This window comes from Sus scrofa, chromosome X (genome assembly GCF_054392235.1).
Source record: "Sus scrofa isolate SSC_HxYL_T2T_F1_AM1 chromosome X, Sscrofa_HxYL_maternal_Yorkshire_Landrace_v2.0, whole genome shotgun sequence".
Lineage (NCBI taxonomy): Eukaryota > Metazoa > Chordata > Mammalia > Artiodactyla > Suidae > Sus > Sus scrofa.
This window is the reverse complement of record NC_139401.1, coordinates 67,183,945-67,209,535: the sequence shown is the minus strand read 5'-3', so window position 1 is coordinate 67,209,535 and position 25,591 is coordinate 67,183,945. Positions and strand designations below refer to the sequence as shown.

General features: G+C 53.8%; 1 protein-coding gene across 3 annotated transcripts; it reads right to left on the bottom strand.

Moving 5' to 3' along the window:
- Window positions 1–574: 574 nt before the first annotated feature.
- Window positions 575–25,011, bottom strand: NLGN3 (neuroligin 3). Of its 3 annotated transcripts, XM_005652652.4 has the most exons (8): window positions 24,888–25,011; window positions 21,698–22,354; window positions 21,003–21,062; window positions 16,550–16,609; window positions 14,688–14,837; window positions 7,157–7,342; window positions 3,691–4,480; window positions 575–2,519 (listed from the first exon to the last, which is right to left on the bottom strand). In XM_005652652.4, the coding sequence occupies exons 2-8, from the start codon at window positions 22,152–22,154 to the stop codon at window positions 1,676–1,678; spliced, it is 2,547 nt and encodes an 848-aa protein (XP_005652709.2). In that variant the 5' UTR covers window positions 22,155–22,354; window positions 24,888–25,011; the 3' UTR covers window positions 575–1,675. The 3 variants fall into 3 exon arrangements, with proteins under 3 accessions (XP_005652709.2, XP_005652710.2, XP_005652711.2); XM_005652653.4 differs by lacking the exon at window positions 21,003–21,062; XM_005652654.4 differs by lacking the exons at window positions 16,550–16,609; window positions 21,003–21,062.
- Between the last annotated feature and the right edge of the window lie 580 nt (window positions 25,012–25,591).

Genomic DNA, 25,591 nt, shown 5'->3' with positions numbered 1-25,591 from the left:
CCCGGAGAGAGATCGCTCCCAGGGCCCCAGTAACTTCTCCAATTCTAATTCACACGACAGGAAACGAGTATCCCTGGAAAAGAGAGGGTCCCTGCTCTGTCAGTCACCCAAGCCTGGGGAGTCCACATATTTGATGCTGCACTGGATTCAGACACGAACAAGAATGTCAGTGCGTTACAGGGCAGGCCTCCTCCCAGCCCCCAGTCCAGGACGAGGGCATGGTGGTGGTGATGGTGGCAGTGGCAGAGGCAGTGGTGGGTGGTGGTGGCGGCAGCAGCAGCAGTGGCGCGAAGAAGGAAGTGTTATTTTTGCCGTTTCATTAGGAGGCCCAAGGTGCTGAGAGAAGGCTTCAACCGCAGGAACCCAGAGTGTTGGGGGACGGGGGGTGGGGGGGGGTGGGGACAGCAACCTGATTAAGATTGGAGAGGCCTTCGTGCAGGGGGCCAGCCGTCTGCTGCCCAGACTTGTATCAGCTTAAAGGCACAGGATGCAGAGGGAGGCTGCGACTCCTAGCCCCACAGAGGCGCCCTGCCAGGGAGGTCTGTTGGGGCAAGGCCTGTGCAAGGGAGGCAGGTTGGGGGTGCTAACTGGATTTTTTTATTTTTATATCAAGACACTGTGTTTAAAATTTTTACAAAGGACAAACTCCATGGGTTTCCGTTAGTGTTTTAAGAACTTTTCTTTAAAAAAAAAAAAAAAGCCAACAACAACAAAAAACACCGCCTTTTTGAAAGAGAAGTGACAGACACAAAAGAGACTCTGGAAAGAAAATGGGGCAAATTTCTGCTTAGTGTTACCCCAAGGGCAGAGGCAGGGCCCAGATTATACCCGGGGGCCCGATAATGACATGGCCTCCACAGAACCTCCTTCAGCAAATCTGGGGTCTCCTGCTCTAGCCAGGCCGATGCTCTTGGCCTTCAGGGGGTGCAGGTCACCTTTCGGTCTCTGCAGCCCTCGGCAGGGATACAGAGATGGCTGGAGAGTTGTCCCCTACGGCCCTCCAACCCCATCCAGTGGCAGCCCCATCCTCCTTCTCCCCCACGGTCTTGCTCGAATCTGTTTCTCTCTTGGGGAGTGATGTTCCTTGGTCAGATGGTGTGAGCATTGGGAATGCCAGAGCCAGAGAGACCTGGGCTTGGAGCCCTCCCTTCCGGAGCCTCTTCGCACTCACTCGTGGGAGAAGCGTTGGTTCCAAAAAATTTTTTTTTTAAAAAAATCAACAAAAACAAGACCCAGAAAAAAGACCAAGTCTGGGGGAGAAAGAGCTAATCTGCTCTTTAAAGCTCCCAAGTCTGGAGTTGGTCGGTGGTGCAGTTCCAAGAGAGGCGGAAGGCGAGCACCAAGGAGGGGTGTCCAGCTGGTGCTTCAGGCTCCCCAGGAGTTGTCTGTGGTCAGGCTTGGGGAGCTGGCTTCAGCTGCTGTTCCATGGGTCCTTGGTCTCCCAAGGACTCTGTGTTTGTGTCCCCATCTGAAGGGTTTGTTCAGGTTTACTTCCTTATTTGTGTTGTTGTACATGCGGGTGCATGTCCATATCTGTCTGTGTTTGTGCAGGTGGGTCAAGCTTTCAGGTGGGTGCGTGTGTACGTGTGTGTGTGTGTGTGTGTGTGTGTGTGTGTGTTCATGGATAGATCTGGAAGGGACAGAGCCGGGATCTAGGCTGTGCTCTGGGCTGGAGCTATACCCGGGTAGTGGAGTGTGAGTGGGGCAGCCCGGTACTGTTGAACCCTGCGGCAAAGGTGTTATAGGGGTGCAATGTCTGCAGCCCCACCAGGGAGTTGGGGATCATGGTGATAGTGTTGGGGGTCATGAGCGGGATGTCATCAGGGGAGCGCCGCAGGGTCAGCGTGTAGTCGGGCAGTGCGGTGAGGCGCAGGGTGTCGTGGGGGGGACCCGCCTCGCACTCGTGGTGTGTGGGGCCCAGCTGCAGTGCCGCCAGCTCCTCCTCGGGAGCGGCTCCCAATTCAGTGGCCCCAGCTCCCCTCTGAGGGCTGGGCTGCCGCAGGGGCTCCTGGCGCCGCTTGTCCTTCCGATAGTAGAGGGCAGCGAAGGCCAGAACATTAAGGAAGAGGAGGGAGGCCCCCACTGCAATGGTGACACTTAATTCAGTGGAGTAGTCACGAGGGTTCTCCACCAGGAGTGGACCTGCATCCTGGTCCCCGTTCCAGGACCCTTGGGCGTTCTCATTGCTGTAGGCGGGGGAGATGGCTGGCCGCTTGGTGCTCCAGGTCTTGCCATTGGGCCTGCGGGTGATGTGGGAGCTGTGGGTGGTATCGGGGGGCGGCACTTTGGTGGTTGTGGACGTGTAATGAAACATGTCATGCAGGTTGTATAGGTGGGGAACCAGGTGTTTCCAAAAGGCCACCTTAGTGGCCCGGTAGTGATCGCGGACCCTTGGCTTCAGCCCGATGTGAAGGTAGAGTTGGTCTCGGGGATTGTATTTGGACCAGGCCACTTCCTCAAAGCGGTTGGCCTTGGTGTGAATGAACTTGGTGTCCTGGGGGACCGGCTTGTTGGGATCCCTGAAATACCACATGGAAATCTGGGGTCACCACTCTATCTAGATGAGAAAAGGGCCCAGCATTCTTCCTCTCACCCGCCCATAAATCCTTTCCCAAGTCCCAAACTTCCCACCATTTCCATCTTTCTCGCGGTCCTTGCCACCCACCCCCCGTCCATACCCCTCCTCATCTCCAGGCCTTGAACTCCTATTGGCCATGGCATCATGGAAAACATCTCATCCTTCTCTGTGCCCACCCTGTGAGATCAAGCTATAGGGCGCTGCTTCTTCTCACATGCTACAGAGCATGCATCAAGCTTTTCAGCTGCCTACTCTTTCCAAGAGCCCTTTAAAGGCTCTTTCTCATTTATGTATTTAGATTTTGTTTTTTTAGGGCCACACCTGCAGCATGTGGAAGTTCCCTGGCTAGGGGTTGAGTTGGAGATACAGCTGCCGGCCTACACCACAGCTCACAGCAACACCAGATCCTTAACCCACTGAACAGGGCCAGGGATCGAACCTGCGTCCTCGTGGATACTGGTCAGGTTCCTTATCGCTGAGCCACGTGGGAAACTCCTAAAGGCTCTTTCTTTCTTTTTTTTTTTTTTTTTGTCTTTTGTCTTTTTGTTGTTGTTGTTGCTATTTCTTGGGCCGCTCCCGCGGCATATGGAGGTTCCCAGGCTAGGGGTTGAATTGGAGCTGTAGCCACCGGCCTACGCCAGAGCCACAGCAACGCAGGATCCGAGCCGCGTCTGCAACCTACACCACAGCTCACAGCAATGCCGGATCGTTAACCCACTGAGCAAGGGCAGGGACTGAACCCGCAACCTCATGGTTCCTAGTCGGATTCGTTAACCACTGCACCACGACGGGAACTCCTAAAGGCTCTTTCTGAATGTACTTTATTCCCACTTCACACGGCCTCTGACCATCCAACCTTGAATCCCAGAATTCTGCCAGTACCTCTCACTCCTGCTCAATCCTCATGCTAACCGAGTTCGGGGCCTCAGCAAAATTTCTGAGGGAAGGAAATGGCATGAACGACTTGAAAGGGGGATGTAGGGGGGAGGGGTTACCAATCAGGATCTGGGGACTGTCTTAGGAAGGCAGACAATGGAAGAGGTTCAAATAGAGGAGCAGAGGGGAGGGCAGGCTGAGGTCCCAAAGAAAAAAGAACCCCGCTTTCTCCTTACCCGGTCTTGGCAAAGTTGGTCCAGTAGGTCATGACGACAGCACTGAGCATAACGTCATTCTTGGAGAAGTTGCAGGGGAAGAGGTCTGTGGGACCTACCATAGGGACACCAAAAACGTAAGGTACTTCATCCCCATGAGCTGCGTCTGACCAAGCAGGCTTCATGAGGCTCTGGCAGTGATGGTAGAAGGCGTAGAAGTAGGTAGGTGAGCCGTAGCGGGCGTGCAGATCAGCTGTCACCACTGAGGGCTCCACCCACTGGTGGTCAGTGAAAAGCGCCACCAGTGTTTTACGGCGGGTCTCAGGATTGTCACGGTCGGCCCAGTCTGTGTACATGAACTTGATGGTCTCCCGCAGGGTATCCTTACCCTCGGGATAACCATAGAGATTGTCCACAAAGTTAGAGACTGAGTAGTCAAAGTCAGTGCCAGAGACACCATCCTCAGGGTCCACCACCCCTTCCACAAACTTGAGTCCCTCGCCCTGGTTGACACCTAGCATGATGTCATAGTTGAGGAACTCGCCCTGTTCCATGAGAATCTCAGGGTCATCAGGAATGACGTCACCGTCAATCACCGGGCCAAAGGCCACATGGTAGCGGGCTGGCTGGATGTCCTGCTCTACCAGCTCCTTGGCACTCTTTTGCCGAAGACAGTCCACCATGTCCACTGTGTCTAGCACATTACAGCCCACCTTGTCTGCCAGCAGGCTGGTGTACTTCACTGGTTGGTAGTTCACAGCCCAGCTGGACAGAGCTGAACCACTTTGGATGATGGCCCTCTGGAAAAGCCCTACAGAAAATAGGCAACAACAGGTCAGATCTGTCATGTCACTCACAGCCTCGGCCTCCCTTGCTTGGTCCTGAGGGGCAGATCAAACACCTCCTCATTCGTTTGTTACTGACGCTGCCCTCTGGGTTGAGCGAGCTGCAAGGGAGGAATAACTCTTTTGGCTGGAATGATGGGTTAGGACCAGAGGAGTGCCCGGCTCCTTTTCCTTTCTGCTTCTTGCTTTCTTTCCTGGGGTGATGGTTGGTAACTTGGGGGTTAAGGACATGCCAGGAAGAATTAACCTGTTGGGTCCCAGACATCAGCGTCCTTATGCTCCCTCTCTTTATCACTCCTTGTCTTCCCCTCTTGCTTCCTGCCCAGCTGGGCCCAGCTCTGTGCCAGCGCACCACCAGGGAGCTGGCGCTTCCACCACAAAAGGGTCTTTTTCATGAGAGATGAGAAATGCAAGCAGGAGAGAGCCTCACATTCTGGGAGTTTGGGGAAGGATTCCCGAGGGCAAAGGCTTTGTGGTCTGAAAGTCTCCAAGGAACATGCCCTCCCAGGCTCTAGTCTCCGCAGAGACTTGCCTTTTCCAGAAGCTACTGATGCCTTAGATCCAGGTTTTCCCCTAGCCGACAGGAAGCCTGTCCATTAAACTCAAAAAGTAGGAGATTCTTCCCCTCCCCCCCAGGGGAAAAAAAGGTGTCATTCTCTCTCAGCCCAACATTCCCAAGTAAGGGAGAATCTGGCCCTCAGGCACACAGTACTGCTCCTCTAAGAGAAAGGCAGTTGGCATGGATGAAAAGAGAGGGAGAGACATAAAAAAAAAGAAAGAAAAAAGACAAGAAAAAAACAAAAAAAGGAAGAAAAAAAGAAAAATTTAAAAAAATAACAAAAAAGGAAAAAAAGCAGAAAAAAAAAAGAAAAAAGAGAAGAGAGGGAGAGAAATACAGATTACTACTTAAGAGAGTACTAAGGAGTTCCCATCGTGACGCAGTGGTTAACAAATCCGACTAGGAACCATGAGGTTTCGGGTTCGGTCCCTGCCCTTGCTCAGCGGGTTAACGATCCGGCGTTGCTGTGAGTTGTGGTGTAGGTCGCAGACGTGGCTCAGATCCCACGTTGCTGTGGCTCTGGCGTAGGCCGGTGGCTACAGCTCCGATTCAACCCCTAGCCTGGGAACCTCCATATGCCGCGGGAGTGGCCCTAGAAAAGGCAAAAAGACAAAAAAAAGTACTACTACTTTTTGAAAGATTATTCTAGCTTATTCTGCATTATCAATTACAGAAAGAGAGAATAATTTTTTTTTTTTTTGGCTTTGCCCATGGCATGTGGAAGTTCCTGTGCCAGGGATCAAACCTGAGACACAGTAGTGACCACACTGGATCCTTAACCCACTGTGCCACAAGGGAACTCCAAGAGAGAATAAGTCTCTTTTTATTTTGGCTTTTTAGGGCCGCACCTGCGGCATATGAAGGTTCCTAGGCTAGGGGTCGAATCAGAGCTTCAGCTGCTGGCCTACACTGCAACCACAGCCATGCCAGATCTGAGCTGCATCTGTGACCTACACTCCAGCTCACGCAATGCCAGATCCCCAACCCACTGAGGGAGGCCAGGGATCGAACCCGCGTCCTCATGGATCCTAGTCGGGTTCTTAATCCACCGAGCCACAACAGCAACTCCAAGAATAAATCTTTAAAGCAGCTGGGCCTCCAGGGACCCAGGCCCCCTATGAGACAGAGAATAGCACCACATCAAGAAAGGCCTCCTCCTCCCAGGGAAATAATGCCCAATCAGAGGAGGTACCGTCCCTCTCTTTAGAGAGAGACACCCTAACAACCGGTCACTTCACCCTCCTTTGTGGAAAAAAGGGATGACCATTCCCGTACTGTCACCTAGAAGCATCCTCTCCTACATCCTACCTCAATCTTCCCTCACCAGGGGTGTCCCTGTAGGGACAGAGACAGAATTTCTAGGTCAGAGAAGGAGATTTTTCTCCCTCAGAGAGATAACAGGCCTTCTTCAGAGAGAGAGAGAGAGACTCAAAGTCTTCCTGTGAAAATATCACTAACTCATAAGGTTGATTTACATGAAAAGCTGGGGCGGGGCGGTGGGGTGGGTGGGTGTCTGGAGTCTGAGAAGAACTCACCATCCACCCCCCACCCCCCCCGGAGAAAGCCCACCCGCAGGTTTGTACTCCTCATCGCTTAGGTCCCCTCTCCTCTGTCAAGGACAGTTCCTCCTCTTGCACAGACTTGTTCTTCAGAGACAAAGACAGAGAATGAGTGTTTCTGACACCCCGAAACTAATTTCACTCTAGAGCTCTACCTGAAGTCATGTGTCCTTCCCACACAGAAAGATTCCCCCCCCCACCCAAAAAGAGCCATCGTCCCTTTGGAGAGAGACGTTCTACTCCCACGTTCCTCAGTAAGACTCCCACATCAGAAGGAGAACCTTCCTTTCTCGAGATGTAAATGGGATTCTCTCCTTCCTACTCTCACGCAGGGAGAATTACGTCTCCCCCTAGAGAAACATTTCCCTTCCAAAGGGACACCCAGCTGGCAGGCGAGGGCTGTGGATTTCCCTGGGTGCTCCTGGGGTGTGGAGCTGGGCACCCTGAAGCCTGGAGGGCCTGGGGCTCAGGGTGGGCAGCCAGCACTTGGCTACTTCCCGTTTTTTGTCCCAAGAGCTACCTACCCTCAGAGTGATGCGACAGCGTGAGGAGGCTGACACAGGACGCGCCGATGCCCGAGCCAAAGACAGTGATACGGCGGGGATCACCACCGAAGAAGGCAATATTCTCGCTCACCCAGCGGAGGGCCTGGATTTGGTCAAGGAGCCCATAGTTGCCCTTGGCAGCCTGATCGCCAGTGCTCAGGAAACCTGGATTCAACATATTGCATGAGGACAGTGAGGTGGATGGATGGAGGATTTGGATGACAATGGAGGTCGGGGGCATGAGGATGGAGGATGAGCATGCAGCATAGTTCTTTCCACCCAGCTAGCATTACCTGCCGCTCCTTTCTGCAAGGTCCAGCACCATCACTAAAGGAAAGATGGGCTGCCTGCCTCCTACCCATTCTCCAGTTTGGAAGGCAGGGGTCTTCCACACCACTGGATGGGGAAGCCTTCATTTGGGAGACTTAAACTGCAGGAACTGCAAACGGCCAGGACCCAGGGTCCTCTGCCCTGATGTACTACCTGGAACATTACCCCAGAAGCTGGCAATGCAGAATGGGAAGAGCAGGGACCCTGGAGTCAGATAGCTCTTGGGTGAGTCCTGGCTCTACCACTTACTGGCCATGTAGTTTTGGGCAAGTTCTTATTACTCTTATCATTTTGCTTTTTAGGGCTGCACCCTCAGCATATGAAGGTTCCCAGGCTAGGAGTTGAACTGGAGCTACAGCTGCCAGCCTCTGCCACAGCCACAGCAACTCAGGATCTGAGCCACATCTGCGATCTACACCACAGCTTGTGGCAATGCTGGATCCTTAACCCGCTGAGTGAGGCCAGGGATCAAACCTGTGTCCTCATGGATACTAGTCGGGTTCGTTACCCGTGAGCCACAACAGGAACTGCTGGAAAAGTTATTTAAAATCTCTGGGCTCTAGTTTCCTCTTCTTTAAAATGGGGATAAAATACTTCAAAGGGTTGTAACAAGGATAAAACAAACATAAGCCTCTCAAATATACTCAGCATATTTTAAATCTATAGTCACTTCTCTTTCCCTTTCCTTCTCTCTGGAGGAAGTAAAGATCCCAAGAGGCTACAATCCCTAAGCCCTCCTTGCCCTTCCTGTCCAAGTTCATCCACCTCTACTTCCCTCCAGGGCCTCAGATGCCCCCTTCACCTCATTCTCAAGTCCTCGTTTCCCTGTCTGTCCTCCAAGACCTAATGAATCAGAAAATCTGGGGATGGGGCCCAGCAGTCTGTGTGTTTAACAAGCTCTCCAGGTAATTCCAATGTCTTCTAAAGTTGGAAAACCACTGGGTTAGACCATCTTTTTCATCTGGTGGAGAAATGGGGAAGTCAGTGCAGTGCGTTACCACAGAAACAGGTCTTCCTGCCCACCCACTGGGATTTGCTGCTGAGGAGACAAGTCACCATGGAGACTACCTTCCCACCCACCTGCTGGGATTTGCTGCTGTGGAGACTTGTTGCCATGGAGACTACCTTCCCGCCCACCTGCTGGCTATCCCACAGAGATGTCCTATATTCCCCCCCCAACCCTGATTCCATTTCAGCCTGATCTTGCTGCTTCATTTCAAATCTCTTCCCTGATCCTTAGTCTCCTTGGAAGGCTCTATCTTCTGCCCTAGGCTTTCGGAAAGGTTCTTTCCAGGTGGGTAGTTGTGGTACTCCTACACATGGAAACCCATACCTGGGTCAGCATTTTTGGCCTCCACAGTTAAGAGCTCATTCACAGCCCTTGGGATCAACTTTGTGGGAGGCCGCGTGTGAGGCAGCTTCCCAGCTCACTGAGTTCTCTGACAGTCCTGGCAATCCATGGGCAGTAGCTGAATTCAAATAGACTCAAGCAGGCACAAGACCTCATCACTGTCTTTCTCGAGTCCTTCTGTTTCTAGCTTCTGCAAAAGAGCTCATTTCACCCTCTTCAAGTGTGTTATTAATTTATCTTTGGTGCAATTAAGTATGTAAAGTACTTAGTTATTCCTCTCAGGACCTAGTCACAAGCCCTCTTTAGCCCCAGGTTCCCGATGAGGAAATGAGAAGGAATTAGAGAAAGCCCGAAGGAGGATGAACGGAGGAGCCCTTGTTCCTTCAGACAAGGGAAACAGCTTCTCCTCTGCCCACCCATTCACAAGCTGAAGCTGCTCCTGCAAGTCTTAAAAAGCATGCTGACCAAGATCCAACCTGGCCGTCCAAACCTCAAGACCCTCCAGCAAAAATCACTATGTGCTTCTCTTAGCCTGCCTGTCCTGCCTCCCTCCTCTCTCCTTCCTCCATTTCTCTCTTCCTTTCCTCTTATTTAGGCAATAGGTATCATTCACTGAAATGTGTCACATACATCTGTCCTGATCAGCAGGAAGAGCCTGCATTTGGTTGTAGTCAAGTAGATTTCTCCAACATGTAGCAATTCCCTGGGTTAGCAACAAAGGCCTGAAAGCGCTGGGTGGAGGATTTGACCATCACTCTTTGCTCCCTCAGATCCCATGAACCTCGGGACAAGAGGCACTGAAGCCTGTGGATGACATCATGTCAACCATCCTACTACAAGCTTCCTGCTTGAAGTGCTCTATCCAACAGGCTCAGGCAGATGATACAGCAAACGTCACCAACCGCAGGCACATAAAACCTGGCAGTCTAGGAGAGCAGTCACTCGCTGCTAGTTCCCCAGTAACTCAGCCATCCACAGGAACCAGGAGAGAACGAGGGCTGAAATACCAAACTCCGTAAACTGTCAGAGCAAATCTGAGCCAGTGTCCTTGGGCCCAAGTTCACAGTGCAGTACATGGTAAGCTGCTTGTCAACAGAAGACGGGGTGGGGTGGAGAGGAGTGGATCTGGCACATTGTATCAAAACCAGATATCTATGTCACTCAAGGCTTGACGTGTACCAGCTTTTCAGTTTGCCTGAAGGGTACCTGGGCAAGGATGGAGGATTAAATTCAGAAATCCAGAATAAAACTCAGCAAGTCCCTATTTCCTCAGCTCTAGGAATATCCACATCCTATATGTTGCTGGGATCCTGTTCCTTGGTTGTTCTCAAGCTCAGGGGGGGCTTCTCACATTACAGCTACCCCTCTGCTTTGGGTGGGATCCACAGACTAGCCTGTGATATTCTCCAAATATGTTAATCACTCAAGACATCTGAAGAAGCACCTTGGAGGGAACCGTCTGTTTGGGCTCAGGGCTCCAGAGAAGCTGATGGGAGGGACCATGAAGGAATGCATATCATTGAGGCGCCAAACTGGCCCCCTGTTCTGAGATGTTTGGGGAAACAAAACAACACAGCCTCAGCTATACAGCAAAATCCCCAAGAGTCAGGGATAAACCCACGTTCTATATCTGGTGCCAAGAGACAAAAACATCTTGTATGTACCCAGAATCCAATCAGTGGCTTATTGATTACATTTGTGTTCTAAAACAGGCACTGAAGGGTATACAGGAAGTGGTGGAGAACTTCTGGCCAAATCTCACTTTCTGGCTCCTTCTGAGGTTTGGGTAATATTATTATTATTATTATTATTTTGCTGTGTCCATGACATGCATAGGTTCCAAGGCCAGGGGTCAAACCTCTGCCACAGCTGTAACCAGAGCCATGGCAGTGACAACACTGGATCCTTAACCTGCTGAGCCATGAGGGAACCCCTGCGTAATATTATTTTGATCATTATTTAAGCTCAAAGAATAAAAAGCCTGCCCCGGAGTTCTCACTGTGGCTCAGCAGTAATGAACCCGACTAGGATCCATGAGGATGCAGGTTTGATCCCTGGCCTTGCTCAGTGGGTTAAGGATCTGGCATTGCTGTGAGTTGCAGTGTAGTTCGAAGACACAGCTTGGACCTGGCATTGCTGTGGCTGTGGTGTAGGCCTGCGGCTACAGCTCCGATTGGACCCCTAGCCTGGGAATTTCCATATGCCGCAGGTGCAGCCCTAAAAAGTGGAAGAAAAAAAAAATCCTTCCTGGAGATGTGTTGTTCTGGTTATCCAAATGAGAGGAGATTGTAAGTTGGGGATGGGGGTCTTATCCTGAATTTTGTGGATGTGTTTCACTGGGATCAGTGAAAAAATGTCTAGAAGTTTGTGCGTGTGTGCACATGTGTATTTGAGCACTAGCTCGTGCACACATTTTTTTTGCTGGGGTGGGGGGGGTCTATAGCTTTCATCAGAATCTCAAAGGGGTCCAAGTCTCCCCAAAATGTTAAGACCTTCGGATATACAAGCTTAAGGGTTAGAGCAATTGAAGAGTTTTGAAGTAATCAGCAAAGCAGGATATCACAGGGAGCGCTTGCCAGCAACAGCCTCCCGTGCCGCCCACAGATCCCAACTGACGTTTCAAATCCTGAGTCTCTCCTCTGCCCCCTTTCCGCTTCCTTTTTCTGTGTCACTCTTGTCCTCTGTTCTCTTCCCCATCCCTTCCTTGTCTTCCTTACTTTTGCCCCCTCTCTCCCCCAGTCCTCCACTCTCTTTATTTTCATTCCTAGCTGGTCCGATACTTTGGAACTGAAGCATATTCTTAGTATTCTCCTTGCTTTCCAGTGATTCTTAGAGAATGGAGCTTTGTGTTGGTAATTTTGAAAAGCAGCTGCGTTGGATATTTTCTATCACTCTCATTAAGAAAATAAAGTAACAAAATTACTTCTGGCCTTCAACTACCACACACGTGTGCCTGTGTATCTGTGTGTGATTACATTTGTATATTCATTACTCTTCAGCCCTGGTGTGTGGATTTGTGGCCACTTTCTCATGGTACCAATTTTTTTTTTTGTCTTTTGTCTTTTGTCCTTTTAGGGCCGCACCCGCGGCATATGGAGGTTCCCAGGCTAGGGGTCGAATCGGAACTGTAGCTGCTGGCCCACGCCAGAGCCACAGCAACGTGGGATCTGAGCTGCGTCTGCGACCTACACCACAGCTCACGGCAATGCTGGATCCTTAACCCACTGAGCAAGGCCAGGGGTCGAACCCACAAATTCATGGTTCCTAGTCAGAATCATTTCTGTTGCACCACAATGGGAACGCCCCCTCTCATGGTGCCATTTTTACTGTCTGAGACTCAGATCCCCTTTCTCAACAGGACAGGACAGCTTATGAGGGCTGTGCCGTGATAGCTGGGGCACCAGACAGGCAGTGGAGCTGTGGCAGAACCATGAAACCTAAAGCCTGCTAGGCTGTGGAGAGGCTAGGGAGACGCCCTGGGTGCCTCACACCCAGTATCCAGATGTCCCTGAAGGGGACCAGGTGCCACGGTTTTCAGGGAATATAATTTCTCCAAGCCCCCTAAAGGTGTCCTGCTGTCCCACATAGTATTAAGGGGACGTCAAGTGGAGACTGTCTTTCCATGTATGTAACTGCACCCAGGAGTGGAATGCAGCTCCAGGGCCTCTGAGATTCAAACTGGCAATGCAAATATACTCAAAAGCAAAATAAAATAAGGTCTTGTCAGCTTACCAGCCCTGGAGTAAGCCAAGCCTTGTTGCCGGTTCAGCCCCCAGGCCTGCAGACCTAGACCCCCACTGGGACCCTGAGGACACCAGCCCTCTGGGCAGGAAGGTGGCTTCTTTGTGCCATGGCCTGTGTGCCCACCCTCAGAGGCCTGGGTGGGCATCCGAAAGCAAGCAAGTCCCTATGGGCTTAGTCACTCTCTCTGAGGCACTTGACCGCCACACCTTGGCCAAGGTTTGGCATTAAGGCACCAAGGAAGGCACAGGATAGAGGGACAGCCTAAATCACCAAAGGAAGTGTGTGGGCCACAGAGTATGTGTGGGGAAGGGCATATATGTGTATGAGGAAGTATTTGGAAAGTAAGTGTGGGTGTGCGGGAGTGTGATGGTGTGACGGGTGGGAGTATATGGGCATGTATGCGTGGAGAGAGCCGAAATGTGTAGTACATATATATATGGGGGATGTAAGCGTGAGGTGTGCATGAGTGTGGGGCGAGTAGAGGCACGTGTATGGAGTATGGATATGGACAGCCAGGTGTGGATATGTGGATGCATGTGTATTTGTGGGGTAGGGCAGGGGAATATGTATATATGTACGTATTGGATATATACATGCCAAGCGTGTGTGGGAAGAACGTGTGTGTGTGTGTGTGTGTGTGTACACATATCTGTGTGCATGGGTATGAGTATGATGGGCTGTGGGTGTGTACATGGAGGGGGATATATAAGTGTGGGATGCATACGTAGACGTGGAAGTAGGGATAGGAGGTGTGCATGTAACAGTATTTGTATATTGTGGGGTGGGGGAGGTGTAGACAAGGCAACTATGGCTCCCATGCATGTGTGTGTGTGTGTGTGTGGGGGGGGGACACTGGTTTGTGTTTACGCTGGGAAGGTGAGGAACATATGTACTGGGTGTTGGAGGAGAAGTGGAAGTGGGGTGTGTAGGGGGACAGGGGTGTGTCTGCATGTGTGTGGGAGGAATATTTGTGTTCTTTTAAGGTATATATGTGTGGAGTTTGTGTGTGGATGTGGATGTGCAGGGTGTGGGTCTTTGTGTATGATGGGGGTAGAGGAAAGCATGAGTGTGGGTGTGTGTAGTGTATAGGGATATGGATGTAGTTACAGCAACGTGGAGGGAGAGGTAGATGGGAATGCGTGTGCGTGCACATGCGTGGAAGGTGAGTGACATCTGTAGATGTGGGGTATGGGTATGGAGTGTAGCGAAGTAGTATATGGGTGTGTGGAACATGTGCACTGGGGAGTCTATATGTGTGGAGTGTGTATGGGGTAGTGGGGGAATGTGTGAGGGGGTCTGTTGGTGTGGATGTGGGGATCTCTATGTGTATGGGTGTGTCTGCTTGTTGCAGGGGAATGAGAGATGGTCGCATACATGGTGGGGGGGTGGATGTGGACAGTGTGGGTGTGTAGACATGTGATTGGCTAGAAGGAATATCTGTGTATGTGCAGGGTGTTTGGGGATGTGGGAGCGGGTGGCTAGGGATGAGGACAGGATACCTGAAAATGAATGAACCCTACAAAAAGCCAAGCAGAAGACTGGAAGCAGAGACCTGGTTTGAGACCTAAGGAAAGATGTAAAATCTCAACTGAATTTTCTTTCCTTTCTTCCTTCCTTCCTTTCTTTGTCTTTTTAGGGCTGTACCTGCAGCATACGGAGGTTCCCAGGCTAGGGGTCCAATCGGAGCTGTAGCCACCAGCCTACACCACAGCCACAGCAACATGGGATCTGAGCCGCTTCTGTGGCCTATACCACAGCTCACAGCAACGCCAGATCCTTAACACACTGAGCGAGGCCAGGGATCAAACCCGCATCCTCACGGGTGCTAGTTGGGTTTGTTAACCATTGAACCACGATGGGAACCCTCAACTGAATTTTCAGTGGCATCTCAACATTCCAGAAAAGGGCCTGGGGACGTGGGGAAGCTCCAGGCTGTTGGGTAACGGCCATGGGATAACAGCACGGTGACTATGGTCATCGGCACCAGCTAGAGAACCAAGGTGGCCTGTTCTCAACTCCTCAGTATTCTTTCCTGCCTCCTTGAGAACCCAAGCTTCCTTCTAGGCACCCAACAGGGAACCATACCTAGTACCCCAACCCGATAGTTGAGGGTGATGACGATGACGTTGCCATAACTGGCCAGGACGCTGCCATCAATCATGTTGCCTGTCCCTTCCATGTAAGAGCCTCCATGGATGTAGACCATGACGGGCTTAGCGCCACTGTCCCGGATATCTGCAAGGAGAAGGGGTGAGACACAGGCTGGGTAGGCTGCCCTTCCTCCCCCACCCCCACCATCTCTGGGGGGGTGGGTGCAGCAGCAAAGCTATTCCAGGTGCCAGGACACCACCGCCATCTCTGAGGGCAGGACTCAGGGGGCTGCTCAGCCCGGAGCTCAAGCATTGGCCAGGGACAGTTGGACATGGTGACATTTTTAAAGACTGGTTTCGAATGCCTCCCAGCTGAAGGCAACCAGGCAGGCCTGATACTGCTAGGTTGAGAGAAGCCATGGCTGGGCCCAGGGAACAGGGGGCAGGAGAAAGAAGAAGGGCTGGTCCCTTAGCTGGATCAGTGTGTCCCTGCCCTGGGCAGCCAGGAGTCCTGGGACCTGACATGGCTTTAGAGAGCAGGGGCTGGGGAGCCCTGAAAACCCCCGAGACTAGACCAGTTACATGGAAATACGGCCATTGGCAGCAGCTGGCCCCCCAGTGCAGACAGAGACAAGAGGGGTGGGAATAAGGGGTGGCACAGGGAGAGAACAAGGGAGAATGTGGGGACAGGGGAGCGAATGGCAGAGATGGGGTGGGGGTGGGGGACCTTACTGACATGGTTTCTCAGCCATGTGCTCGTTTATCCCATTGTCTCCGGGGAATCAGGCAGACTTAACTGGAAATACGGGATGGAGAAGAGGTGGGGGCAGAACTGAGAATGACAGAGCCTGGCCCCCCCACCCCTACCCCCGTTAGCATTAAGATGAAGATGGTGCCTCCAGAGAGGCCATTCAATGAGGGACCTTTAAGTAGCTGCTCCCAAGCCCGAGGCAGCACGGGTCAGGGCTGGGCAGCCACTAGAAGGCTCCCAGCCCGACCACTTCGACTTGCAGCCTCTCAGTCTGTGCTGGACCAACGCTCTGCTGCACCAGCCCAGCCAGCCCCACCAGCCAGCAGTGGGCCCCCCTGAGCTGTGTGGCCCCCAGGGCAGGGCCAGGGTATGGAAGTGGAAGGGAATGGTCTCTGCTGCCGAGCAAACACAACCTGTTTTCCTGAGGAAGAAGGAAGACTGGTTCAACCGTCACCCAAGATCTCATGCCATCCGCTGCCTGGGCTGTGATGTCCTGGCCTCAGCCTGGCATTTTAGCCCAGTCCTTGTGGCCCTGTCCTGAACCTAAAGCAGCCCCTGGCTCTGAGGCCATCTCTCTTTCTGGGGGAAGGCTGCAGAGGTTCTAGGTGGAGCTGTTTCCCAGCCCCTGTGGTTGTCACTGCCTCACTGCTCAGTTCAGCATCCTGCTGGGCCCCTCTCCCAGGAGCCAGTCTCCCCGGAAAACACAGGCGTCTCCTCGTCATTCAGTTTCCTCTGGACCTCTCCTCGACAGCCTCCCTCCCCAGCCCTGCTTTCTCTCCACTCTCCCTGCTGCTCAAGTAGGGGCAGGTGCCCATGAACCAAGGAAGATGGGGGAGGAAGCTGTCTCTGGGCAGTGGGGGACTGGGGCCAGGAGGATGCCCTCCCCATGGCTCTGCTCGTGGTCCCCTGCTCCCGCCAGCCGTGTCCATCACCCTGGAGTCCCAGTGGCCAACCAGGCCAAAGATGGATGAACAGCCCAACAGCCTTGTACAGGAACAGAAACACACCAACGGACGGACAGACAGACAGACGGGGCTTCTCCCCATCGAGAGGGGGAGGGGCTCTGTGCCATGCACCAGCCGCCGCGCCCTGCAGCCCCCAAATACCTTCATCTTCATCCCCGTCATTATCCGCTAAGTCCTCGCCCTGTTTCTTAGCGCCGGATCCTGGGGACCAGACACGGGGAGACACAACAGCACAGAACAGAGAACAAAACAGAGAGAGAATTCAAAAACAGCATGACTGCAGTGTGGCCCAGCAAGCCAGCTCTGGGCCTGGACCCAGGACAGGCAGGAGGGATGGCAAGAACTGAGGGAATGGGTGGGCTGAGGCCCAGACCTTCATCAGGATGATGGTGCTGCCGGCCCCTGCTGTGCTGGCCTCCCTGCACCTCCCTGCCCACCTCCCTGTCCCCAGCAGCCCATCTTGACCAACCACCTTCCCAGTTAGGAAGGAGGTAGCAGCAGGTGGGCCAGAGCCAGAGGCCCACTTAGGGGAAGGCCATCTCCCAGGTGGAAGGGGCTGCACACGTGTACACGGGCAGGCTGAGCTGGAGAGCAGGGGCAGGCACCGAGGGTGAGAGATGGCATTGCCAGCATGTGTAGATACAGATGTGAACTATTAGGGCAGAGCTGGGTACCAGGAACCCCAGCCCTGAGCTACTCAGGCCCAGTGGGCAGGCTCAACCTGGGCCTCAGCTGACCCTGATTCCCACAGGAGGAGATGGGAGATGAAGCTTTCCCTCTGGTCTTCCTCGTTGGGGTCTGCTCTGAGTAATGGCAAATGGAGTTCCTGCCCACAGGAACCAGGCCTGAGAGCAGCAAGCATTGCTCTGAGATCTAAAGAGAGCCAGAGAGGGAGGGAGGGGGAGAAGGAAAGGGCAAAGGAGAAGGGGACATGAGAGAGAGAGAGAGAGAGGGAGAAAGAGAGAGAGAGGAACAGAGAGATGGGAATAATGGTAGTAGCTCCTACCATGTACCGAATAGTTACCATGTGCCCTCTCCTTCTGCCATATTGTTTGATCCTTACACCCCAGTGAGGGAGGGACTCTATTTATTCCTGTTTCACTGATGGGGAAACTGAGGTTCAGAGAGCCAAAGTGACTTGCTTAAGTTTGCACAGCTAGGAAGTGCCAGAGGTGAGATCCAAACCCAGGTCTGCTTGATTCCAAAGCCCGTGATCTTTCCACTGCACCATGCCACCTTTCTGGGATAGGGGAGAGGGAAGGGAAAAAGTAAGTCAGGAGGGAGGTGGAGCACGGAAGGAGGGAGAGGGAAGGGAAGGAGAGAAAAGAAGAGACTAGAGGAGAGAAGAAGGCCATTTAGGACCTGCGGGTGATCTGGCACCAAATTCTCCTTTTTTTTCCCTTTCTTTTTTTTTTTTTTGGCTTTTTAGGCCCACACCCACAGCATATGGAGGTTCCCAGGCTAGGGGTCTAATTGGAGCTACAGCTGCTGGCCTACGCCAGGGCCACAGCAATGTCAGATCCAAGCCATGTTTGTGACCTACACCACAGCTCATGGCAACGCCAGATCCTTAACCCACTGAGCGAGGCCAGGGATGGAACCTGCGTCCTCATGGATGCTAGTCAGGTTCATTTCTGCTGAGCCATGACGGGAACTCCCCCAGATTCTCCTTCTTGTTCTAAGGAGACGAGAAGTTAGTTCATCTTGAGAATGGCTTTGAGAAAGAGGACCTACTGCCTGGGTGCTGGTCAGTATGTGGAAACAGAGGTCATTCTGCTGACACCCCAGGGCTTACCCTCTTGTCTATGACACCAGATAGTCTTGGCCTGGAGGCAGCAAATAGCCCTCTTTCTCAGCTGGTCTGGGTTCCCATGACTGAATTCCCTTACAGCTATTAATCAAAACAGGAGCTGCCCTCATATTACAAAATGGCTTTTCAACTGGGGCAAGAGCCCAGCCTGAGGGACAGAAACTGCCTCCGGTGTCCCGCACCTCCAGTGGCGCCTACCCTCTTAACACCTGACGACAGCACTGCCTTCAGGAACCCTGTGGGACTTGGGGCGCCACCAGCCCCACGGTGGACAGTCCCCACAGAGAAAGCAATCCCTGGTCCCTAAGCGTGAATTCCCTCCAACTTGATGGGGGGACGTGGTGGACCTTCCCCAGGAAAATCCTTCACTTCCCCTGGACCCTGACTTAGAAGATGCGTCCCTTTTGCCCTCTCTGGGAGTGTCCCTGGGTTGCTGCACTGACCCAGCCTCCTCCTGCAGATGCCTTTGCTCCGTCAGCTTAGCACTTGCTCTGAGCAACTCCTTGCTGCCCTGCCTGCCACCCGGGCCACCATCCCCCATCCCAACCCGGCCAGCCCTGCCTGCCCTGCACACACCACAACCCTTACCGCCTCTGGGAACGGGTCTCCCCCGAGAGGCAGGCTTTTTACGTCTGTTCCAAATGGCCAACAGGCCCTCGATAGGGAACTAATTTGAACAGAGCAGTGACCAGATGCCCTCTCTCACGCTGTCTGGAACCCACTTCCCAGCTCGGCCATGGGGCTTAGCTAAACCAGCTGAGTTTAAAATACTAGACTAGGGGCTTCTTCAGAGCAGCCGTCAGGTCTTCAGTTATTTCAAAAAGTTTCCTCTACCTCGCATCCCTTCAGATCCCAGCAGCACCTAGCACATGGCCTGGCCCTATAATCTGCAATCACAATTTTTCCATGGCATATGGAAGTTCCCAGGCTAGGGGTCTAATCAGAGCCGAAGCCACCAGCCTACACCAAAGCCACAGCAACTCGGGATCCGAGCCGCGTCTGCGACCCACACCACAGCTCACAGCAACGCCAGATCCTTAACCCACTGAGCAAGGCCAGGGATCGAACCTGCAACCTCATGGTTCCTAGTCGGATTCGGTAACCACTGAGCCACAACAGGAACTCCTGCAATCACGACTTTTACGGTAAAGGTTTGCACTTGACTGGAGCTTCCAGGCAGCTCTCTAGTCAAACTCTCCACATTGGAATGGACTGACTGTCCTTAGGCCCTTACTGGTGCCCTGAGCATCATTGCTCTTAGGAATTGCTTAAGGTTTTTGTCATCCCTTCTCCTAAGAACTAGTAGGAGCAGGTTTAAGACACCCTCTTCCTGAACTCGTTTATACGTTAATGGAATGTTAATACCAGAACCATCTTCAGATGCAGAAACAGAGGTTCTCAGAGGAAAAGACTTGCCTCCCCTGAGGTTTCGCTGTGAGTTAGCAGCAGAGCTGGGACTCAGTCAGGCTTGGGGCTCCCAGAACCATACTTTTTCTGTGGCACCACAACGCATCTTCATTTGTGCAAAAACGTGTTTACTAATTGCTTTCTGGGTGTGAGGTTCCTGGGCTTGGGGGGTGGGGAGGAGGTGGACCGCTTATCCCCAGGGCTGCAGACCTCATTCAGAGCTTCCTGGGCAGCATCAAAGTCTACACACTCAATATGCAGACTGCCGGGCTCTGCCCCCAGAGGTTCTTACTCAATAGGGAGCATCCAGCCCCAGGAATCCTGATGATCCTACTTGGGGGAACCCTGCCCTGTGATTTCAAAGGAAAACCAGCTCCAAGCTTGCTCAAGGGTTGCAGGGACCAGGCTCTGACTTTCCACCTGTTCCTTTAGTCTGTTACTGCTCCCGGTTCGGCCCAGCCCATCCACACATCACCATTTGTTTCAGAGTCCGGAAGGTGGGAAGGACCAGATGGGAGTTGCCTCGCATGCTACAGTGGAAAGAACACCGCCCTGAGGGTCAAGAGATCTAGGTTTTGGTCCCCGCCCTGCCACAGACCAGTGGCCGGGCCTTGGGCAGCAGCAAGTCACTCCCCTGGGCCTGTTTCCACATCTGTAAAATGGGGACACCCATTCCTGCCTTAGAAGCTTCCAGAGATGGGAGATGGGGTGGGGTGGGGTGGTTATGGGGTAAGTGTGCAAGAGCTTTGCAGAAAACATAAAGTGGTGTTTGAACAGGAAGACATATTCTGGGGGCGGGGGGAACAAATTCCTCCCAGCAAGAGGGTCCATTTGAAATTCGGGGTCGTCTGCCTCCTTTAGAGTCTACAGCTCCTGGAGACCCCCAAAGCCTGCCACCTGACTAGCCCAAGTCACTCAGCTGTTCCTGAGGCCAGAGATGGTGGGCAGGGTGGCAGGGTTCCTCCACCTGGGTGACTGTTTGGTCTAAGCTCCAGGGCTGGAGAGTTGAATCTCGACTTTCAGTCCGGGAAAGAGGATGAGCTGGTGGCTCCGTCACCAGGAAAAGGGCAGAGCCTCTGGCTCCATCTTGGAGAGAACCACTGGCTCTGTCTTTGGCACACACTTTAGGGTGGAATTGGGGGCTGAGAAGATTGGAAGGAATGGGGTTGCTGCTTCTGCTCTGAACCTGCTTTAGGCCACCAGATTGTTCCTGAAGAGCAGCTGGGGCCCTGGGATGAAGTGGAGCTTATGCCTGCTCACAGACCGCCCCATGAGCCTGGGCTACTTGAAGGAAGGCTGGGTCCTCGGGGACAAGGGCAGGTGGGCAGGCAGCCCTCCCTCTCTCTCTCTCTCCCTCCCCGCCGGCTCGCTACCTACCTCCTTTCCTACAAATTTTCTTGTTGGGCTTTCGGGCGCATTCCTTGGAAATCCGCTTTACTGTAAAATGAATAAAAAACTAAAAAATAACAGGAGGCCTCTGCCCAGGGGCATGCACCCCCCACCCCCCCAGGCCCCAAGAGCTGCTCTGCAGGCGGCACATGGCAGAGAGCCTGTCCCACCATCTCCTTGCTTCTGTCACTTACCTTAGTGTGACCCCCGCGGGAGGAGGCATCAGCTAGTGAAAGAGGAGGCACCTAAACACTGCCCACCAGGCTTGCCCCCCACCCCCCACACACACCCGGCTCCCTTGGCCACACACACCTACCACCTCTCAAAGCAGGTGGGATGGCAACAGGGGGGCCTGGTGGAGCCAGCATCCTCCCGCGGGCAGCTGCCAGCAGTGACCCATACTCCCCAGGGGAACCCCATCCAGCATCTGGCCCTAGACCTGTCAAAGCTCTCAGGCCTGGCCAGGCCCCTCCTGGTAACAGTGTCACTCACACATGGGAGCTCAGACAATGCTGGGAGAGGAGAGAACAGGGAGGAGGAGGGGGGAGGCCAAGCAGAGTGATGGTTAGAAGCATTTTCACAGACGGACAGATGCATGCTGCAGGGCACACGACCACATGCCAGCCAGAAACACAGCGGGGCGGGTGGAAGGCAGGGAGGGCACAGTGCCTGGCTGCACTCACCATCCTCCGTGGGCACATAGACGTTCAGGTAGAGGCAGTCCTCATTGGGCTCCTGGATGTAAGTAGCGACGATATCCAAGTTGGCCGTGAACCAGACAGGAAGCATGACTTCGGGCACAGCTGTGTGGATGTTCTGGGGGCACACTGGGGGAAAGTGTGTGGCGTTCCGGATGCCCGACCAGGACGGGGGCGGTTCGGGGGGCAGGAAACGTTTCTCGCCGATCGGGGGAGCTGCGTAAGGCACCCCCAGGTATTGGTCCACAGGCCCCAGGATCTCACTGGGCAATGGTACCCGGGCACCCCTTAGCTTCCCAAAGTGAGTATTGACTGTGGGTGCTGGGGCCTGGGTACTGGCCCTCAGCACCAAGCTGAGGAACCACAGGCTGAGGCACAGGCTCCGGCCAACTGTGGGCTTGGGGCTCAGGGACAGCGAGGGCGGGCCAAGCCGCAGCCACATGTTCCGGGCAGGGGGACTGGCAGGAAAGGCAGACTCCAGGGTCACAGCATCAGCCCAATAGGCAGCCCCTTCATGGCCACACTGGCTTGAACCTCAAAACTGAGCTCTCGAGGGACACCTACAGGTGCCCGGCAATGTGGAGAGCAGGTCGTCCAAGCACCACAGCTTCAGAAAGGGGTCTCCCTCAGGGCCAGACAGGCCTGTGAAAAGAGGGAAGCATGCGTCATCCAAGATGGTCGGGGCAGGCTATGGAGTCGCTCTTTGGGGCCCTGTTGGGCTTGGGCCCTTCTCCTACAGGTAGGAGAGGTTTCCCATGCCCGCCATTCCGGGGACCCACAGGTGATCTCCACTGCCAGTCAGAGCCACTGGCCTTGGTTGGAAAAGCCAAGGGGAACGACAGAGTGACAGTGGCTGCTGCAAATTCCCAGTCCTCAACTTCAACTCCTCAGCTAACAGAGCTCATCGGGGTCAGCTGGATCTAGAGGAGCATGTGGTAGCAGGCAGTGGGAGAACAGGAAATGGAGCTCAGGTTTCTAGGCATGCTGCATGGCCACTGACCTCTTAGCCCCTGGGACCCATAACCCCACACAGAGACCTCCAGGTCAGGAGAGGGTAGGATCATGACCCTCACTCCGGGACTAAGGCAGAAGAAGGGAAAGCCGCAGATAAGCAAAGGGTCCCCCAGAGAGATCCCCTTCTCCCTCCCGTAAGGCAGGGGGAAGGATGGCCCTTCACCAGAGTCTCCAGACCCTCCCGTACATTTCTCAGCAGCCTTCGCTGCTCTCAAGCCCTTAAGCCTTGGTCCTTTCTGTGGCTATCTCTAATTCACACGGGATGCCAGAAACTGAGGCAGAAAGCCTTCTGCCTAGCACCCTAGGCATTGTGGATGCTCAGCCAGTGTAAAATAAACAACGGAGTGCGGGGGACACACACTCAGAGACTGATGGAAATAAACTCACAAAGACTCAAAGGAGGAGTGAGAGACCAAGCCAGAATCACAGACACTGCGATATTCAGTCACAGACATACATTCCAAACCCACAGAGATCCCCTCATGTAGTCCCACATTCTGAGACAGAGTGTCACAGAGAGCCAGAGACTCACAGAGAGATATATTCAGAGACACACAGAGACTTACTGAAGCCTAATCACACACACACCGCGTAGGTAAATATCCAGAGACACATGCAGCATAATGGTGACACATAGGTGGAGACAAACAGAAATAGCAACACACTCAAGGCACACAGGCCTTCTGGCACAACAGTTGTACGGTCAGCACATATACACAGGCACACACAGACACTCCCGCATGGACACACACACATACACACAATTTAGTTTCCCCTCATTTCTCCCGCCATCCCAGATTGGAGGCCTGCTCCTTTAAGAACTGGCAGAAGGGGTGGGGGAGGGAGATTGGGAACGCCCGGCCATCGGCCAAGAGAGGGGAATGAGAATGTGTGTGTGTGTGTGTGTGTGTGTGTGTGTGTGTATGTGTGTATGTGAGAGAGAGACAGATAGACAGACAGACAGACTGAGAGGGAGAGAGAGAGAAGGAGGAGGAGGAGGAAGGAGGGCGGGCAAAGCGGCTAAAGGGGTGGGGGCTCAGAGGAAATGGGGAGCAAAGTATGGGTGGTTAAATCCCAGACACTGCCCACAATGCACCCGGGTGGGGGGAAGGAGGGAAAGGGGAAGGAAGGGGTAGGAGTAGGGAGGTGGGGCAGGAGGGAGTGTGTGTGTGTGTGTGTGTGTGTGTGTGTGTGTGTGTGGTGTGTGTGTGTATGGGGGGGGAATAGTCCGCAGCTGAGTTCACACAATCCCCCCATTCACCGTCTCCATGGCAACTCCGGGGCACAGACCGCTCATTCACACGGCTTCCCCGCCAGCAACCCCCCCACACCATTAACCCCCTCAGTGCCGCCCCTCCCAGAAAATCCCATTAACCCTTTCAGGATGCCTCCCTCTCCAGTAACCCTTCGGCGCCAAATGCCATTCTCCTTTGAGTCAATTCCCTGCAGCCCCTCCCCCGTGAGCACCTAGACAAATCGACCGACCCCCAAACGCCCTCTGTACCCTAGGACCCACTGTGAGTCCCCAAGGCCAAGATCTCCATCCTGGTCCAACTTGCAATTTGGGAGAAGACAAGGGGAGGTGGCAATGCCGGGGATTAGAATGGCATCTGGGGGTACTTTTGGGGCTGGAGCAGTATTGGGCGAGGGGCATTGTGCAGGAATGGACTGGTGTCGAAAACTGCAGTATTGGGGGCTACGCGGGTTTGGAATGGTATTGGGGGATGGAGCTGCATTGGAATGGGGGAGGATAGGATAAAGGCCTGGGGGGGGGGCTGCAGAGAGTGGGGGAGGGAACCTAGCTGTGAGATGCTAGGATGGAAGAGGGATGGGGCTGCACTGCGGGGGAGGGGGGACTGGTAATGTGCAATACAGGGGCCCTCAGGAGGGGTATTTTGGTGAGCATGCGGGCCAGGTTGTGGAAATAGCGGGACCATGGGCGGGAGGATGATAAGGATGTAGGATTCAGGGAGGAGGTGGAGGAGAAAAGAGAATCGGGGAAGGATTGGGGGGGGGGGTCAGGGGTGCCGATGGAGAACATGGGGTTGAGAAGGATGGGGAGCACTGACTGGGGGGTGGAGGACCCCAGGATTGGGAGGGGATGGGATTGGGGCAAGGTATGGGCAGCTAGAAGATGAGAGACCGGGGCAGGCGGCCTCACCTGTTCCCCCGGCTGCTGCGAGCGACTGAACCGGGCCACGGACCACCCATATCGCCTCCAGGCCAAGGGCTCCGCACCCGAATCCCCGAGATCTGCTCTCCGGCAGCCTGGCTGCTGTGCCCGCGCACCGAGGGGGCGCGCTGCGCGTGCCCGGACACGGGGGGGCGCGGTCCCTGCCATTAACTCCTTTTGTGCCAGAGATGGCTCAAGTCCTGGGGCATGGCCCAATTCTTCCCAGGCTGAAGCATGCTCTCCTCAAGCTTTCTCCCTCTCGCTCACACACACCCCTTAAGTCACAGACAGGTGATGTTCCAGGACAGCTAGTCCAAACTTTACCTGCAAAGCCGGAACCCTGGAAACAAAGGGAGAAACTGAGGCAGTGGCTGCAGGAGTCCCCGTATTCCACAAAGACCTGCCTCCACCCCACTTTGGGATCCCTCACCTCTTTCCAGCATCAGCACCACTCCAGCAGCAACCAGTGGGGGGGGGGGTGAGGGCACTTTGCCCTCATCCTGTCACTCTCCCAAAGGTCAGTGTTGTTCCCTTTCTGCTGCTTCTACTGGGGCATGTCAGACTCCGACTGTCAGCAGGTCCGTTGTCTGACCACGTCATTCTCTCCCCTCCAGACCCGGCTGTCTTTGTGTCTTGTGCTTCTGTGTATAATGCACCCGTCCAGTTTGATTAGCCCCCCCACTCCCAGCCCC

Excerpts from the sequence above, each read along its gene's own strand:
- NLGN3 (XM_005652652.4), bottom strand. The coding sequence starts at position 22,154 with ATGTGGCTGCGGCTTGGCCCGCCCTCGCTGTCCCTGAGCCCCAAGCCC. Across the intron at positions 16,610-21,002 it reads GAAAATTTGTAGGAAAGGAG|GATCCGGCGCTAAGAAACAG; the intron begins GTAGGTAGCGAG and ends TCTGGTCCCCAG. Across the intron at positions 7,343-14,687 it reads CTATCGGGTTGGGGTACTAG|GTTTCCTGAGCACTGGCGAT; the intron begins GTATGGTTCCCT and ends TGTTGAATCCAG.